Source organism: Paramisgurnus dabryanus, chromosome 1 (assembly GCF_030506205.2).
Source record: "Paramisgurnus dabryanus chromosome 1, PD_genome_1.1, whole genome shotgun sequence".
In the NCBI taxonomy this organism is placed as follows: Eukaryota; Metazoa; Chordata; class Actinopteri; order Cypriniformes; family Cobitidae; genus Paramisgurnus; species Paramisgurnus dabryanus.
In genome coordinates this window covers 30791122-30811060 of record NC_133337.1, presented here as the reverse complement: position 1 = coordinate 30811060, position 19939 = coordinate 30791122, and the positions used below count along the sequence as shown (strand labels likewise).

General features: G+C 37.1%; 1 protein-coding gene across 1 annotated transcript in view; it reads left to right on the top strand.

The window, feature by feature from the left end:
* The window catches only part of nell2b (neural EGFL like 2b), a 59507-nt gene that overhangs the window by 27656 nt on the left and 11912 nt on the right, over window positions 1-19939 (top strand). Inside the window, exons 14-17 of the mRNA XM_065289792.2 lie at window positions 5538-5660; window positions 5936-6031; window positions 19199-19339; window positions 19685-19878. Coding sequence (XP_065145864.1) covers window positions 5538-5660; window positions 5936-6031; window positions 19199-19339; window positions 19685-19878 — 554 coding nt within the window. The remainder of the gene's footprint in view (window positions 1-5537; window positions 5661-5935; window positions 6032-19198; window positions 19340-19684; window positions 19879-19939) is intronic.

Here is a 19939-nt window from a genome sequence, read left to right as displayed (position 1 = left end):
ATAATGTTTGGCTCAGAAATCAATACACAATAGTACGCGACTTTTGATCATTTTAATTGCATATTACTACAGTGGGTGCACAGTCAGCTTGCTGTCGAGTACTCACGCACCGGCTGGGCAGGATAGCAACCAAATCTATTCCAATGACCCTTTCCAGAATATACTGTAAAAGACTTGTGTATAGCATCCCATAGAAACAGCTGCTAATGAGACATCTGTGTTTATATATATTAATGAGATAAAAGCTGTGTATATGTTGCTGATTGGCTGAAATTCTGTATTTGTTGTTAATTGCCTGACAGCTCCGTATCTGCTCCTGTAATTACTGGGAGTGTCTGAGTAAGGCTGCCGAATCCCAGTACCAGCAAACCATTATTATTTTCAATTATTCATGCAGTCACATCCAGAAAAAATAACAGCATATTTTGCCCGCAGGATTATTACGAGATAATCTGCAGGCTGCGGTCACATCTGTTGGAAATTGGAATTGATTTGAATGTTTAACTTGAATAAACCTCACCTGACATACATGAGAAAGCTTTTAATCAGTCGATCTTATTGTAATTTATAACATCAGAAGTTATTGGAATTACTATAATTATTGGAATTGCTCTCCGTGGTTCCCATATCTGTTCATTAAAGCTTTGGCATGCTTTCATGATAATTAAATCCTTAGCAATGAGCAACGTTGTAGGCATAATAAGATGTTTTGTCATTTACATGAAAGCTACCAGTCATTAGTTGTCGAAACCCCCAAAATTGTAATGGAGGTAATAAGTCTCTCTCTCTCTCTCTCTCTCTCTCTCTCTCTCTCTCTCTCTCTTTATATCTCTCTCCCATGTGACACCTCATTAGTTCTTCATGATCAGTCGGTAGATGTTAATCTTTAAAAGGATGTTAGTCTCCAATCAGCTCTTTAATGTGCTGTTCTGGACAGCGTTGTCGGTGTAAATGTGTCTTCAAAAGGCTGGTCTACGAAATATCACCTCCGTTGTCATGGGTAGCTCATGCAGCATACTGTCATCTTTTATTTATTTAATCCATTGTCATGCCAAACCGGCATATTCTTTCTTATAGTAAGTTAAACCGAACAAGTTCTATGCCACAGCTTTTCATAAAATTAAACTGAATGAGGACCGGGGTGCACAGGGATCATAAAAGTGATCTATACGATCCTAATGCAATCCTTAGCTATATGATGGCCTTGTGTGAGGAACAGACTGAGATTTAGGAGATTATTCTGGTGAAATATGACGGGCACGTTCACCATTCACTTTTGTAAGAAGCAGCTTGGACGTACTGTCATAAATGTTTAATCTGTGTTCTCTATAGGAGAAAGAAAGTTATACAGTTTTCAAAATGAATAATAAATGATTTTAAGAACGATTTCGTCAGCTTGCGCTACCTCAAAGTTTTAAAATCAGCTCGATGACTATTTGAATCCCAAAGCCGGATCAGATACGATACTCTTTTCTGTCTTTAGTTCAGTTTGAATGGAAGCTCAGAGTAATTACGTGATATTTGTTAGTGAAGGATCTTTGGCTGGTTCGGCTGGTAATGCATCATGAGATGTTCATAGATGAGGAATCCCGGCATAAAAAGACCCAGCCAATCAGCATCATTCATCAGTTAAAGAGCATTTTAATGAGATGATTTAATGAAATTTCCAATGAGATTTTAATGAGACTCCAAGATCGATTTCAGGCAATTCCTAGATCTGTGTTGTAAGATTTATGACTGAAGTTGATTAGACAGTTTTGGTTCACTGGAGGATGAGTTTGTGAAGATGGAGCGTAGATACACCACACCAGACAGACCTGATGATCGAAAGAGAAATGAAAGATCTTGTTTTCCAGTTTAGAACAGCTAAATCTGTAAAACAAGATAAATATACTTATTTCAAAATAGCACAAACAAATGATATAACTATATACTGTAAATATTATAAATAGTAACATGACCAAAAAAGCAAATGACAAATTTTATTTTAATAACCCCCTGTGGGGTTTGCTATTTTTCTTGTTAAGAAATCTAGTCAGGTTTCTACTTATACATCTGTTTTAGTTTGTCCTAAATGTTCTTTTAAATTGTTTAGAAAATCAGGTTTAGTTGTTTTTTTGTCGTACACCAAAATGTTACAAAATAATATTGTGATGTTTATACCTAAACAACAAACACATTTTTTTGGTAATGCAATAATTTAAATAAAAATATTCCAATATGTGACCCTGGACCATAAGACCAGTCATAGGACAATATTTAGCTGAGATATAACTATTTGAAAATCTGGAATCTGATCTGGAAAAAAATTAGTATAGAGAAAATATATTTATGCAACATGATCTTTGAAAATAAAAAGATAATTTTGATCCATACCATGTATTGGCTATTGGTAATATACACGTGCGACTTATTACTGGTTTTGTGGTCCAGCATCACATATATATTTTACCCTATACCCTTTTAAAATGTTGTAATATTTACCATTTAGGTACAGATATGTATAAAATTTGTACCAATATGTACCTCTGAGATACTAATATGAACTCTTTATGTGCAAATGTGTACTTTTTTGAAAGGGTACAGTTACAATGGCAGCTTGGCGCCATTTTTTTCTGACAGTATAAGTACATTTGATAGTTTAGATTTTTAAAATATACTTCATATATACTTAAAGGGATAGTTCACCCACAAAATGAAAATAATGTCATTAATGACTCCAAACGTTTCAAACTCGTAAGACCTCCGTTTGTCTTCGGAACACAGTTTAAGATGTTTTATATTTAGTCCGAGAGCTTGTTGATCCTTCATTGAAACTAAAGTCACGTGACTGCAGTGACGCGGTTGACGTACGACGCGGCTGACGTACGACGCGACTGACATGTTATCTGGTGCGCCCCAGCTGTTTGTTTTTTTTTGTGCGCCCGGGCTTCGTTTACAGTCTGATGGAGACGCACGCTGTAAGTTGCAACGTTGCAAACATGTCTGAGGATAACAAGTCATCTCGCGCATGCGCTTCACAACAGACGCGGAAGAGAAGACAATGCTGAATAAAGTTTTAATTTTTGTAATTTTTGGACCAAAATGTATTTTTCGACGCTTCAACACATTCTAACTGACCCACTGATGTCACATGGACTACTTTGATGATGTTTTTATTACCTTTCTGGACATGGACAGTATACCATACATAGATTTTCAATGAAGGATCAACAAGCTCTCTGTGTAAATCTAAAACATCTGAAACTGTGTCCCGAAGATGAATGTCTTTGTAACGACATGAGGGTGAGTCATTAATGACATTATTTTTATTTTTGGATGAACTATCCCTTTAAATATATCTAAGTTATATCTGTATAAATATGAATGATTACTGCAACTGTGAGAGAGAGATAGAGTCACTTTGTGTTTTTCACCTGGTGGATCCTTCGTGGCCAGATCTGAGTCACAGCGAGTGAATATGTGTGAAAGAGAAGGAGAAAACAGCTTTAGTGTGTTAATGTGAGTATTCAGAAAGATAATTGATGTCACTTTAGCTGTTACAGACAGATGAGCTTACACCCAGAGCACATGAGAAATTACACAAACACAAAACCTCTTCTCTTGGCATGAGTGTAATATCACTGATTGAGATAAACAGAGCCGGCAACGGGGGGTGATGAAGATTAATATTGGACAGAATTGTTTATTGGCCTAAACTTTTATTCCCGATGGGTCTTTACTTTTTTTCATATATACTGTAGATAAACAAAAACAAATTTAGCTCAATGTTACGTCTCTGTTATCCATTAGTCGTTTATTACATAGACAAATACATTAATAATACATTTATGGAGATCACCGATTTTTTTACCTGTTTGCATGGCCTTGCATGGCAAGTGCAAGGTTTGGGAAAGTTTTCTCCCAAGGTGAAATACACATGAGGACATTTTACCAGCTATGTTTCCAACCCCTTGCTTTTATGCGCATTTTGAAGTATTGCATCAGACAAGTGATGGAAATGCCAAATTTCAAATAAAATCCCTTAATTCGCGAAAAAGTTTTTTTTTCACTCGCTTGAGGTGCTTTTTTTCTAAAATAATACAGCCTGATCTCACGGGAATTTGTACGTACTTTACAATTCGTATAAATTCATATGAAGTGAATCGTACAAATACGTATGATTATTAAAAAACAATAAAGAACTAACACCAACGTCACGGGGCGAAAGCAAATTGCACAAAACCATACGAATTTGTTTGTACGAATTTATTAAAAATAGCCACTTTGTAAATTGTGTGAATTGTGCACATTTTGAGGTATCGCATCAGAAACGAGTGATGGAAACGCCAAATTTAGGAAAAAATCTCTTAATTCGCAAAAATGTTTTTAAACTATTGAGGTGCTTTTGTTTTGTGTATGGCTCGAAATGATCAAATATACAAAAATTATTCAGCCTGAACTCACGGGAACTTGTACATACAGTATTTCACGTTTCGTATCAATTCGTACAAGGTAAATCGTATAAAAACGTATGAAAAAAACAATAATGAAACCCCTCCCTCAACCCAAAAACACCAACGTTACAGGGGCGAAAGCAAATTGCACAAAAACATACAATGTAGTGGTACGAACTTATTAAAACTGGGAACCTCGTAAAATGCATACGAATTGTCATGAGATTGCATTGAATGATATTGAATTGCATTCCAACCCCTTTGCTTTTATGCGCATTTTGAAGTATCGCATTATAAATAAGTACTGGAAATGCTAAATTTAGAAAAAAAATTATAAATTCGCAAAATAGGCTTGAGGTTCTTTTTCTTCTGTTTATGGCTCGAAGTAATCAAAAACCCTAAAAATTATGCAGCCTAAGCTCAAGGGAATTCGTATGTGCAGTATTTAACGTATGAATTCGTACAAAGTAAATCGTACAAAAACATATGATTATTAAAAAAAATAACACCCTTGCCCTAACATCAACATACCAGGGGCGAAAGCAAATCGCACAAAAACATACGAATGTAGTCGTAGGAATTTATAAAAAATAGCCACCTGGTATGCATACGAATTGTCAAGAGATTGCGTTGAATGATGTGGTATATATAGTTTTATATAGTTTCATATAGTTTCCATAAAACTGAATATTTACCAACTCATTGTAGTCCAATACAACAAAATAACCCAGTATGTGAAACTTTGAGCCTTTGCCTTTCATTTATAGTGGGGCTACAATATACTGTAAGTGCAAAAAGTCTGACAGCACCTCAGATGTGCAGACAACCTTCCACAAAGACTTCCATATTGTTTCAGTACGACAGTGCCAGCTATTCCCTAAGCACTGTGTTCATACACATCTGACACAAATCACTTTCAGTCTTTTTATTCTCTTTTCTTCTACCTGTTTGCATGGCAGAAATGTATTCCCACAGAGATGAGCCGCAAGCTAGAAGGAACAAGAATGCAGATCATGTGAAAAGTTTATTAAAAGTGTGCAAACCACACTCACTGACTCCCATTCCTTATATTTTTCGTTTGTTTGTTTGTTTGTCTTTAAGAGAGAGACGAGTGTGTGCATGGAATAAACACCTGTGATGAAAACGCCCTTTGCTTCAATACGGTTGGTGGACACAGCTGCTCCTGTAAGCCGGGGTACGTGGGTAACGGCACGGTCTGTAAAGGTGAGGTCAAACATAAAAAACAAACCAACTTTTTAGTACTCCATACCAACACTAGTAAAATGTTGTGATTTACAATACCAATTACCAAGCACTATTAGGTCTATATTAGTGGTCAATTTTATTTGATCATTCTCTTTGTATGAAAATACTGTGAATTTTGACATCCAAGCACGTTTACACATTTATTAATTCCTCATCAGAAACCTTAAGTATGCAGAATTTCATTTTATAATTAGAAAAGCATTTTGCTTATGCTTCTTGTGATTGGTTCCCAGCTCTTTGCGAGGGCCAGTGTCTCAATGGTGGCTCCTGCGTCTCTCCTGATACCTGTGTATGCCAGCAAGGCTTCACCGGAAAAATATGCGAGACAGGTAAGATCCATTCAGGTACAAGTGTACAAAATATTTGTGATACTGGTCCATGACTGTTTACAGCTGTGTTAACCAGGCAGAAGGTTTTAAAGTGTAAAGCTACAATGTGACCTATCCAATCCGAAATTTAAGTCAGTATAATCCTTTAAAAGGTGCATTGTGCAGATTTTTAGCGCCATCTTGCAGTGAGACTGTGAATTTCAACCAACGGCTCAGTCTACAGCTAACCCCTCCCTTTCGAAACGCATAGAGGAGGACAAACATGTCGGGCGTAATAATCAAGGACTTTGCTGCCGTAACATGGCTGCAGGATTTGCTGCCGTAACATGGATGCAATGATATTACACACTGCCTGAAAATAGTCCCCTGCTATTGAAAGTTACTATGCCAGAATGAGAGTATAGTTCCTAGACATATCGGCTTAGAAAATTGCATCTTTTAATTTTCCGTCACTCTTAGCACACTACAGAAAGAGTCAAGTTGTAAATAGGAAAAATATCGAATCTCTTTGGTTACTTTTTAGTGCGATGCTAATGGTCTAATCAGATTCAATGGATTATGCTAAGCTATGCTAAAAGTGGCACCGCCAGACCTGGAGATCTGCTGAATGGATTCCAAAACGGTAAAAAACAAACTCTAGGGGAGCTGGAAAATGAGCATATTTTCAAAAAAAGTGGAGTGTCCTTTTAAATGAAAAAACTCATCTCTTCTAGCCCCGCCCACATTGAAATCCCACTGCCCCAAAATCATGCTCCACATATCGGTGTGAGTATATGTGATTTTTACCAGGTTTTTTTTACTATCAGCAATGTCCAAATGCTGGAAGGCACTGTAAGTCCTTCTATGGAAAAGATTCAGTGTATTATGGCTCTCGAGATCAATGTGTGTGTGTCTCCGACTGTGTGATAGAGACTTCAGGGCATTTTTGCACACTATTAGCCAGTAGGGCATCTGCACACCACCCACTTGTTCCTGTGTGAATGACAGAGGGATGGTGAACGGATGGAGAGGAAGTGAGGAGGTATGGGACTAAAAGAGACAGCTGGTGAAGAGATGGAGAGAGAGAGAGAGAGAGAGAGAGAGAAAGAAGGAAGGAAAAAATGTGTAGTTTGCTCACTGTTTTTGGAGAGAATACAGGTTGACACACACAGATTCATGGCTATGTTGTATTTGTGAACTAGTGTTTGTAATTTACGCTAATGCAGAAAGTACGGATGCGTTGTTAAGTTTTTGACAGTGTTGCCAACTTGGCAAACTTGTCGCTACATTTAGCGACTTTTCAGACCCCTTTAGCGACTTATTTTCAAAAAAGCGACTAGCGACATATCTACATATATCGTTTTATGAGAACAGTAGCAGATAAACGAACGAGAAAACATTTTTACGCATTCATGTGTACTAAAATTACATTTGTGACCGTTCAGAGAGAAAGGGAACGTGAAAAAGCCAATGTAGTAAGAATGCAAATACGACGTGATGATGTCACTGTTATGCTAATTACGCAATGACGTAATCTAGCGACATTTAGCGACTTTTCAAGCAAGCTTTAGCTTACTTTCCATAGAAAATAGTTGGCAACACTGGTTTTTGAAGAGGTACGCAGAGCTACGCGTAGGGAGGGTGTAGGTCTTACGCAGAAGTATAAATCACATTTTAGGGTTATATCGCCACCAGCTGGTTTGGCATGCTCTCGACATTGCTACATAGCGTGTTTTTGCTTGAGATTTATTTTTTAACCCTGTTTGTGTGGATGAGATTTTTTTTAATTAAAGACATGTGTGAACTACACCTTAATTTGCAAAGTAGCATAACATCCCTCCCCATCTCCCAACCATGACATTTTAAGTGTGTCGTAAAACTGTATGGATGTTATATGTGAAATTATACGAGAACCTGCTGATTCAGATGATATCAGCTCTGTCGTTTAACATCCATTAACATGATTGCCAATCCAATTATAACCGTTTTTACTTTCTTATCTCTCCTAATATTAACTTTAAATTGTTTTTGAGTCTTACAGATTCCCTTAGGAGGGTTTTAGGCACGCACAACAGTGATTTTACCCTTAAGCTGATTTCGACTCAGTTAAACGGATGGTTTTACGGCTCTTATATATGTTTAAGAGAGAGATATATTGTGTATGCCTCATAGTTGTTTTGTGCACGGCTGTAATCTCTCACTGTTTCTCCCTTGTGAGTCTGTCTTTCTCTGAGGGCAAATGTAATGTTATGACAAAAGCACAGCGAGGATAAATGTTACACAAACAAACATTAGAAGAAAAAGAAAAGACTTTGAAACCCTGTATGCCTCACCAGAGGAATTTCGTTATTAAACTCTTCGTCTTTGTCAGTAAGTCTCTCTCTCTTGCTTTCTCTCACTATGTACCTACTTAACGTTGGAGCATGCGGGCAACTTTTCTATAATGTTCCCTACCAGTTAGGTATATACAAAGTAATCCATTAGTTCAGGGAATATTATACTCCTGGTAAAAAAAAATGGTTTGATAACTGCAGTGTGTTTTTATTGGTATTCTGTGCTTTAATGAGAGTAATCGAGTGAACCACGGAGAGCGGGAATTATCTTCTCTATCAAATATCCTGCTGTAGAGACTTTCTGAATAGAAATGCTGCAAAGCTCTTTTTATCTTCCCTTGAAAGGAAGCTGTAGGGAGTCGCTTACTTTTTATATTTTAGCATTTACTTCTTAGAAGATGGGCATCCATCGGATTGGCTCCGATCCTTAACGCTCTGTGTTCACAAAGGAAAACCCAATTACAGCGGGTCCTTGGGGGTTAAACGCCCCAGGCTCGGGGGTCCTTCCTCTTAAACAAGACTTTTCTGCAGGCTACTTGTTAATACTTTATGTGATGGGTGAATATCAAGGGCATGTAAGCACCTTCAACTTGCAGTCTTGCAGAAATAAAGTGGGTGCAATCTCCGAACACCTTAAAGGAACAGTGCTCTTAAAAATGAAAAATTATTTATTCACACTCATGTTTTTGCATATTTGTATGATTTTCTTTCATTTTCTTTCTGATTCTGATTGCTCTTGTTGATATGCATGAAAGTGAATACGAACCAGAAGCTTCAAAATGGATGCACGAGCACAAAATCATAAAAGTGGTCCATATGACATGCACTCGGTTCAGTGTCATGGGATATTTATGGTTATGACTTCACAGTACCCAATATGAGGCTATATAAATGATGGGAGCATTTTTATTTTGGATGAGCTGTTTTTTTATATGTCATTCTTCAGTAGTATTTATTCATAATAAATGCGAGATTGGGACTCTAGCCATATAAATTTTGAATGAGAATTTCTTGACATGCTTTAGTGGTGAGGAGAGGAGGAGCATACAGTAAAAGTGTGAGATTTCAAACTGCTAGTGCTTTTACTCTCGATGGATACAATGTTTATTTAGGCGGTCTGATTATATCTGCTTTGTTGGGTTTTGTGTATTCCAAAGCCGTTTCTCATCATGTTTAATGAGGTAAAGCTAATTAGCATTTAGCTGTTAAACGTCTACCCTTATTGTGAAACACAAGACCTCTATTTTATCCTGATTAAGATGCCAAAGCAATTTCTCCAAAGCTTTCTTCTCATTAAAATTGTTTTCGGCTGAATTTGCACTCTCGGTCAAATAAAAATCTTGAAGAACGTTTTAAAATTGATTTAAAAACTATCATAAATACTTGATAGCTTTAAATGATAAATTATAGCTTTATAAATTCAACATCACTTTTAAACATTGTAATAATGCATTTAAAAATAACTTAAAAAAATATTGACAAACTTATTTTTTTTTACAATAATATAAAATATATATGAAAGCCTTTCACTAATATTAAAAATTGTATGTTGTTATAAATAATAAAAAATATATAATGATACACTTAAAGGGCATGTAAACCAAGGCGTTTACGCTGGCATATGTTTTCAATTATTTTCCATGTAAGCACCGCGCTTTTTAAAAATGCCAGCAGCTGGCGGGTTTTGTCCACACTGAGCGGCGTCATTTTTTCCATGCCCAGTGCTGAGCGCCCAGAGTTAAAAAATGTCAACTGTGGGGGAAACGCTCGCCTTGTCAATGTCACTTTTTATTCAGCCGTCCAATCACAGTGGAGGAGGGGCGGGACAAAATCCACAACAACCAACCGGCGTATCGTAAAACTACTGATAAACAGAACAGAAGTATCATAGCAACCTGAACGCTTACCTGAAGAAACGCTGGTGTTTTCAGTCGCGTTTAAACAACTTTGTGTACATGCCCCCTTAAAGTGCACTTATTTAATTGCTAAAAAACGATTTATTTTGTGTATTTGGTATAGTACAATGTGTTCGCATAGTTTATTGTTTTAAAAAACACATTACTTTCGACATACCGTAAATTTTTGTTGCTCCAGATTTCACTCTCTTCCTGAAACGCACGGATTTGAAAAGATCTGTGTCCCTGATTGGCCAGCTTATCTGTACGTTGTGATTAGCCTGAATACCTTGGACATCAGCAGGAAATGTGACGCTCCTTACCTTGTTTGAAAGATTCGGTTGTGAACAGGAGTAAACTTACAGGCTGTGAGTCAAAGCGGGAGGAATTATGATAATGGCCCTGTCCCAAATAGCACACTCCGGACTTGTGGTCCTCCTCAGAGTACACACTTTGATGACATCATGTAGTCCAGACTTTAGGGACCCTTGATGCGAGTCCACGCGGGTACACCGGATTCGTATTTTGGGACAGACTCGAGCGTCACACCGGAAATAGGTAGAGAAGTTGCCTGTCAGTGTGAACTCCTCCCTTCCGTCGTCTGATTGGTCTGATTGCTCTTTCGCAAGGACTTCTGGGTTGGTAAAGTGCGCAAAGCCTGCTGCAGTGCGGGCTTCGCTGAAGACCGCATCAAGGGGGCAAAGGAGGCGCTGATGAGCACACTTCAAAGTGTAAAAATGACAGACCTTACGGACTTGTACACTAAGCGAGCACGTGTAATTTAAGGCCACGAGACCGAAAGTCCACATGAAGTGCGCCATTTGGGACAGGGCCAATGTCGTTCTTGTCTACATTACCAATCCTAGGAAGTAAACTGTTGCCTACAATCTGTGTGTTTGTTGTAGTCCAAGAAAAGAGATTTACTTTGGAGACGATAACTCGTTTCATCGTTTACTCTGGGGTTTGGACCCTTTTTGCATATCGTTAAAATGTACTAATACACACTTATACACCAAAGGTAATTTAAAATTGTGAATTGGACCAATGGTGCTCCTTAATGAATTTCCCTTTGATTGTGGTGCAACACTGTGTCCTTTTTTTGAAATTTGAATTGAAGTTTTGTGCATCATTTAGTTGCAGAAGGGGCAACCTAAATCATTTTAAAGACCACAGGCATCTACTGTTCTATTGTTTTAGTGCACTAGTAAATGCTTTTCCACCCCATTTTAATCAACGCAATCTCAAAATGTGCAGTGCTTTCTCAATACAGAAAAGTGTGTTTCCTATTTTAAGCATTAGATTCGTGTACGACAAGCTTTACGAGCACACAAACATGCTCAGAGTCCTTCTTTTGAATCTTAAGTCCGCGCTGAGCTCCCCGGTGAGACACAGCAGCGGGTGTGAATCTGTTCATTAGCGTTACCATGAGGGTGGGAGGGGGGTAACGAAAGTAAAAAGCGAAAGCAGAGCAGATGAAGGAGATACCAGGGTTGTCTAGGTGTTTAGGGACTGAGTAGATTGATGACTTGCCAGTTGAAAATTCATCCCTGTTGAAATAGACTGTCGGATTCCACAGAGGACTCGTAACTATTCTAGTCTACTCACACAGGATTGCATAATCGCTCATACTTATCACTTTCCTGCTGTTCGGTTGTGACATTTAAAGCTTTCTGGGTCTTTTTCTGGGTTCTAGGTTGAACCTTTTCGTCGCTTGAAAATATGAAGAGCTCAGATGCAACCCTAAAGAAAAATGTAAAAGTGTAGTAACCATGTTTTCGTGATGTATTGATTACTGTTAGCAAAACAAAATGGTTTTACTACAGTAAACATGGTTTTAACTGTAGTAAAACCAAAGTTCATTTACGTAAAGGAAAAGTCGCAAAACGCCACCACTGTCAAAAATGAAATGATGATACGAATGCTCCTGGTACATATTATACGTTCATCAAAAACTTTCACTTCAAATCCGCTTAATCCCAGCCTCAGATCATTCAGAAATATCATTTTGTTGGCTAAATCTGTTAAACGTCACAAAAAGTTTACAGCAAAGTCCTCTAAGTGTACGGAAGAAGAAATCAATTAACGTAGAGATGCAAAATGTTCAAGAGACTTACTTTTTTCTGTGTTGATTTACTCAGTTGCATGTTCTGGTATAATCAGCTTCTAACAGATATTTTGCTACACCTGCTCATACCAGGTTATTTAAGAAAATGTACTGGCCTTGACCTGAAACATATCTTACATTCTTTGAAAAGCAATTTTTATTTTTAAAAATGTGTCCTAACTGTGCGTTCACCACAGACGCAAAAGATGCGGCAAAAACATGTTATTTGCGCGTAGTTCGACGCTTGAATATTTTGAGTTTACTCGCTTCATTTTCGCATGAAGTTCTAGTCATTCCAGACATTCACACGTACATTCGCGTCATGGGAGGAGCTTATATAGCTCAAATTGAGGAAACTTACCAGATTGTTCGACCTCCTTGCTCACTTTCTTCAAACAAGATCCTTTTTATTCCTGTAAAAGTACGAAGATGTCTCATGTAGAGATGATGATTGTCCTTCTTTGTTGTTTTGTTTTTCTGCCTCTGCTAGCTCCTGATTGGTTAACGCGGCTGGAAGTTCAGATTTTTTTCAACTCGCGCGGATCACGCGGCAACACTCAACTCACTCGGAAGGCGCCATTTGTGCCTTCCGCGTCACGTCATACGCGCTTACCGCGCCGCAGGATGCCTATTCACGTCTTTGCATTGACTTAACATGTAAATCACTCGCGCTTGCCGCCTCTTCTGCCTCTGGTGTGAATGCATCATAAGAAATGCTGGGTTATTTTCAATTCAGAGTTTGGTCAAAAGGGACAAACCCAACTTGTTGGGTTGTAATTCAACCTGTGCTGGGTTGTTTTAACCAGAGGCGTCATGTGCACGTGCCCCCTCAGATTTTTTAAACCAAGTGGATTTTACATGCAACCTAAAAATATGCAAAATATGACAAGTTATTCACTTCACTCAGAGATTTTCACTGTTTTAGTCCCTTGCTTCATTCTGGACGCAATGAATTATTAAGTAATTATATAAACCCAGATGCAACAGAACAGCGGTGGTGCCATCATTGTGCACGGGCGCGGACCAAAACACCATCACAAACGCTCGCAACACTTTCAAAACACAGCAGCTACTGCGATGTTCAGGTAACCCTACTTGTTGTGCACAAAGATAATTGTTCAAAGTCCATTTCTTAATATATGGATCTATATTTACCCCTAGAGGGGGCGTGGACATGTGTTCTGACTGTGAGGTCAAATATCATGCATCCCTTACTTATTTAATATAAATGTTTTTATAGACAAGTTTTTTTTAAGTTGCATGCAATTAAATTAAAATGTACAATTAAAAATTACAGCATCATAGATCTATACAGCATAAGATCTATGTGCATCAAAGGTTTGTTTTTATTCCCTGTTTTTGAAGTGTTGATCATTAAAGCCATTCACAGACTTGGTTGATGAGTGCATCAATGTAACATTTAAATGAGTTGATGGTTTAAAACTGTGTTTTTCACTAATGTGTACACTGTAAAAAAATCCGTAGAAATTACAATGTTATTGCAGCTGGGTTGCCGGTAATTTACCGCAGATTTAAATTTATGTTATTTACTTGCAAGTCTTTATGTTTACAGAATAAAACTATACAATAACAGCCTCATGCAAAGCATTCTGGGAACCAGGAATCATCATCAACCTTTTTCTTTTTTTTGCTTCAGATTTTGTTTCCCAGAATGTTTTGCTTGATGCTGTTTTTTTGTTTTATTCTATAAAGACAAAGACTTGTAAATGTTTAATGTTCATTTAACTTTGAACAAAATGTTGCCAGTAAAAAACATACAAAGAACAATTCCCGCACACTATCTGCTTGCTGAAAAAATGTATTTAATGAAAGTTGCGTTGCAACTTTTCGATCAACTGATCTTCATCAGTTGCCTGATGAAGATCAGTTGATCGAAACGTTGCAACACAACTTTCATTAAATACATTTTTTCAGCAAGCAGATAGTGTGCGGGAATTGTTCTTTGTATATTTTGAGACTTTTTGTCGTCTTATCCTACGCACCCATCTATTGACTTCAGGTGTGCGACGCTAATTTGTTTGTGCCAGTAAAAAACATAAATTTAAATCTACGGTAAGTTACCGGCAACCCAGCTGCAATTTCTACGGAATTTTGTTACAGTGTAAAATAGCAATTACATTATTTTTTGTCTATGTAGTCCATGGGAATATCGCCTGTAAAAACGATCTAAAGGGCACCTATTATGGCCTTTTTACAAGATGTAATATAATTTACAGGTGTTCCCAGAATGTCTCTGTGAAGTTTCAGCTCAAAATACCCAACAGATCATTTATTATAGCATGTCCAAAACGCGCTGTTTTAATGTCTGTACTTTTAAATGCAAATGAGCCACGGCTCCTCCCTCCCTTACAAACAGCTATAGATTTGATTAAAACAGTCTGAGACAATAGTATCTAGTGTACAAAGTTCAACTCGCTGAAGGTGGAAACTATGGTAAGGCAGGACTATAAGTGGGTGGGGCTTTATCATTGTGACCTCACATTGATAAGAGAATCAAAACGGCATGTCAATGAGACTGCTTTGCTTAATGAAGATTAAAAAACAAATTTTATATCATAGGGTGGTTGTGTTCACACACTGCCAACATTTGGTGCATGACGCCCTGGTTTTAACCCATTGTTGGATGAAATATAAAAATCTTCTGGGTTAATTTAATCCAACGGCTAGTTTTGTCCCTTTTCAAACACACGCTGGGATGAATGTAACCCAGCATTTTTAGACTGTACAGTTTATGACAATGAGATTATTTATCTGTTTTTGTATACTGTGCCACTAGCAGCATATATGAGATGATGTAGTAGTAAAATTGCACCTGCCACAAAAATGCATGGCCTAATGTGAGGAATATTGCACATGTGTCTGAGACGTTTACAGATAAAAGCTATTAGAAGATGAGTTATGACAAATGTTTGTACATTTTAATAGTTCAGATTGGAAAAGAGTCAAAGCATTGATCTTATAATTAGATAAAAAGGATGTATTATGTTGCCGTTTCTAAAAAAAATACCAACCAAAAATGGTTCTTCTATGGCACTGCTGTGAAGAACTTTTTAAGCACCTGCGTGTACATTTTGGGTAAAATATTTCTTTTAAAAAGTTGAAACAGTGCCTTCAATCTGACTTTTCCTGGTGCAAACCCACCGCTTGAAGTATCAGAATTCCAAATATTGAGGAAAAGACATAAATGAGATGGAGATATGCATTGTGCAGGCTGCCCGTGACATTCGTGACAAATTAGTGGCAGGTCTGCAGGAGCGCGGGAGCTCGGGGGGTTTGCCCCTGAATATACGGTCAATCAATACTCACTCCTGCTTACTGACAGCACAAATGCCAGATTTCCCTCGGAGGAAGATGAGTGGGGTGGCTGTTTGTGCTTCGGGAGGAATACGAATAAATGTCATCAGTGCTGCATACGTCTATGTATTATTCAGCATCGTTCGTGTTGTTCTCATTGTTTGTGGCCTTCATCAATTTTCCTTTAATTTTTAATGGATATGAAAGATACATCGAATACTTACATGACACATTCCCTCATATCAGACGTAAAAAAAAAATTTAAAGGGACGGATAGACAAATACCAAATGGGTTTGATCTTTGATGCCAATAAACGGCTTTACGCGCCACATTTGAATATACAGAATTATGCATGAGGTGTGAGAGCTGAGAGAGGAGAAATAACCCCTGAATAACTAAATGAATTTCTGTCTGTTCCTCACACAAAGCTATAGGGGTTTGACACACAGTATTTTGGACTGTAGTTCTGCAGGAGTAAATAATGATAACATTTTTATTTCTTTTTTATTTTAAAAGCTGTTTTGAAGGTCTTTAAAGCACTTTCTCATGTTCTGCCAAGAGTCTCAAGGCTACACAGCAAAATTGACATTGACGTGCAATACAATACACAATTTTTCTTCTTAAAAGTTTTGGTTAACCTGTATTTGGCAAAGGTTAGTCTCTAGACAATTCAGTCCCTCATGCCATGGTTTGCCAAGCAGTCATTAAATCGGCTGACGTTCTGTACACATTTTTAAAAGCGTATAATTCAAGGACATAGATAGTTGAATAGATTTTGAAGAGGTTCTTTATCAACAGCTGTACGTTCCTTTGAGATATCATTAACCAAACGACCGCGCTAAAGCACAATTTATCTCACTTCCTTTGTGTTTGGTGTGAGGACAGAAATCAAATTTTGTGTGTAGGAAGATTTGTATTCATTAAGGAAATTGGAAAGATGAAAAACTATACAGTCTACCATAACACGACATGAGCATTTCTTTGTATAGTTTATGTGTACTGTATTCACACTGAATCATGATGGTGCAATTAAAGGGGTCATATGATGTGATTTCATGTTTTCCTTTGTCTTTGGAGTTTTGAAAACGGTTTGTGCGTATAGACGATCTGTAAAGTTGCAAAGTCTCAAAGAGATATTCTTTCTAAAAGTAAAGTCACATCCAAACCTTCTTAAAATGCCTCTTTATCTACGTCACTGTGTGGAAAGATTTTTGCATGACACCACCCAAATGTATATGCAAAAAAAGAAGGCACAACTTTTATTTTTCGCTGTTGCCAACATCGCCGTGTCGTGGAGACGCTGTGCTTTGGGAGCTGATATTCAATATGGTAACATTTCCGTCACACCCTTGAGATATTTGGCCAATCATAGCTCACTGGATAGCTGGCAAATCAGAGCAAGCCTCGCTTTTCAGAACAATGAGCTTTGTAAAAATCTATGCATTTTAGAAAGGTGGGGCATAGAAGAGCAACAATAATGTACGGAAAATTAAATTTAAATGAAATAAAAACTTATAGATTATTTGGGTAAAATATGTTTTCTAAACCAAGAAAGTGACAAGATGAAAAACACTATTTTTTGTTACAAACTTTCACATAGCATCTTTATAATAACATAAAAAAATCAAATCCCTAATTTGATTTTCAAAGATTTATTATAAAAACGGATTATTTTTTCCGTAAAATGCAATAAATCCAAGTTTTTTTTTTTTGAAAATGCTATAATCTATTGAATCAATTTAAAAATGTGCATTCATCTTTGCCATGTTATATACACTGATTAAAAAATAAACATTAATGGCATTAATCAAAACACTTACTTTGTCATATTAAGAACACTGTCATTGTTGCTGTCATGCTTGGGACGTCGTCGCTGAACTTTTTTGACAGTGATCAGCTGTAAAATGTTTTGGTCCTGCTCGATTTTTTTTTACTTTGAGTTAAATAATGGAAAGTTTTTCATAAGATCCCCTGGGGTCAATGTGTTAGCATGACAGAAGCTTGCAGCTGTCGTTTGAGAACAAGCAACAGCCGGCATTTTTCCTTCGGCCGAGTGCCTCTTTTTATGTTGTTTATTGGGTTTTGGAACCAAACTCTTCATATATTTTATGTTACACTGCAAAAAAAATCATTTTCAAGGAAAAATGTTCTCAGTATTTTTGTCTTGTTTTCAGTAAATTCTTAAATTAGGATGCGTTTTCTTGATGAGCAGAACGACCCAAGAAAATAAGTCTAGGTTTTAGACCAAAAATATCAAATTTAAGTGATTTTGTGCATAAAACAAGCAAAAAAATCTGCCAATGGGGTAAGCAAATTTTTTGATCTTTAGCATTTTTTTTAAACACTAAATTTAAGAAAAATTCAAGAAAAATTTACTTACCCCATTGGCAGATTTTTTTGCTTGTTTTATGCACAAAATCACTTAAATTTTATATTTTTGGTCTAAAAACAAGACTTATTTTCTTGGGTCGTTTTGCTCATCAAGAAAAAGCATATTAATTTAAGATTTTTTTAGATATTTTACTGAAAACAAGACAGAAATACCAAGAATTTTTTTCCTTCAAAATTTTTTTTTGAGTGTACTTTAACTTAAAACATTAAGTTAAACAATTTCAACTTGATTTTATAAGTTATGTCAACTTTTACAAGCCAAAACTTAAAATTGTAGCTTACATTTACTTTTATTTATAAATCACTGACTGCAAATAGGAATTGGATATTAATATAACTAATAGTTTTTGTTGTTTTTATTTGTCAGGATTTTCACTCCAGTAGGATAAAAACTTCAACACTCTCCCAAATGTATCTGTAAAAACTGTAAAAATTAAATACAGTAAATTAAAGATATCGTAAACACTTTGCTTCTGTATAGCTCAGTGGTACAGCACAAAAGGTTATGGGTTCGAACCAAGGGAACACACATAAAAAATGTATATCTTGTAAGTCACTTTGGATGAAAGCGTCTGCCAAATGCATAAATGTAATGTTAAGCTATCTATAGGCTACTGTAAAGAGCAGGGGTTTTCAATCGGTGGGTCAGAACCCACTAGTGGGTCGCACAGTTGGATAAATTGCGTCACGCAAAGACACTTGGCTCTGTTGTAGTGAATGACACAAAAGCAGTTTTGTCCTATTATTGACATTTAATAAAAATGGTTTTGATATCTGGTATTTTGCAATTGCAATTAAACTTAAAATTAATTTATACAATGGCAATAAAAATAAACAAATTTCTGCATATTTTATTTATAGTTTTATATTTATATTTCAGCATATTTTGTATATTTCTGCATCTATTAAAAAATATTTTGGTGGGTCCTGAGATAGACTATACCGGCCTAAGTGGGTCGCGAAATGAAAAGCTTTGGAACCCCTGGTATGTGAGTAACACGGCAAGTTTTTTGTGAGACAAGTTGTGTTGTTTCTTACCGCATCAAATTCATGATAGTTGACAGGTGCAGTGCGCTCACCGCCATTTAGAAAACAGTTGGTCCGAGTAAATCTAGCTTTCTTAGCCATGTCTCCAAATTATTTCCTTAGACATCGACGAGTGCTTAGACGGATTCGTGGAATGTGACAGCCGAGCCACTTGCATAAACCTGCCGGGTTGGTACCACTGCGAGTGCCGCGATGGTTACCATGACAATGGGATGTTCTCCGCCAATGGAGAATCATGTGAAGGTAACTTCTGTATAATGACTGCTTGTAAGAAAAGTATATCTATATGTAAATTTTAATTTAATCAGATAGCACTAGTAGTGGCTACCATGAACTGTGATGTTAAAGCAGCTGCAAGGAAAGATATGCATGCAGATCCCTCCAAACTATAACATAATAATAAATTTGAATGTATAACATCATAATACATTAAATTGCAGTCAGTGGAAAACTATGTTTTGTTTCCCTAAAATGTACTTACAGCATTTACCAGCGGAAGCTAACTAAACCCTCAACCTGTTGGATTCAATCAGAGAGGATTGAACCGTAACTAAATCAAATTTAATTATGTAAATTTCATTCCGGTAGACATTGACGAATGCGAGTCGGGGAGGCACAGCTGTGCGAACGACACCGTGTGCTTCAACGTGGATGGAGGTTTCGACTGCCGGTGTCCTCACGGCAAGAACTGCACGGGCGACTGCGCCCACGACGGGAAAGTGAAACACAACGGGCAGATCTGGGTGTTGGATGACGACAGGTGCTCGGTCTGCTCCTGCCAGGTGAGCCAAGAAAGCCCCAAGCTATATGAACTCGGGAAATGTAGTCAACTGTAATTCACTG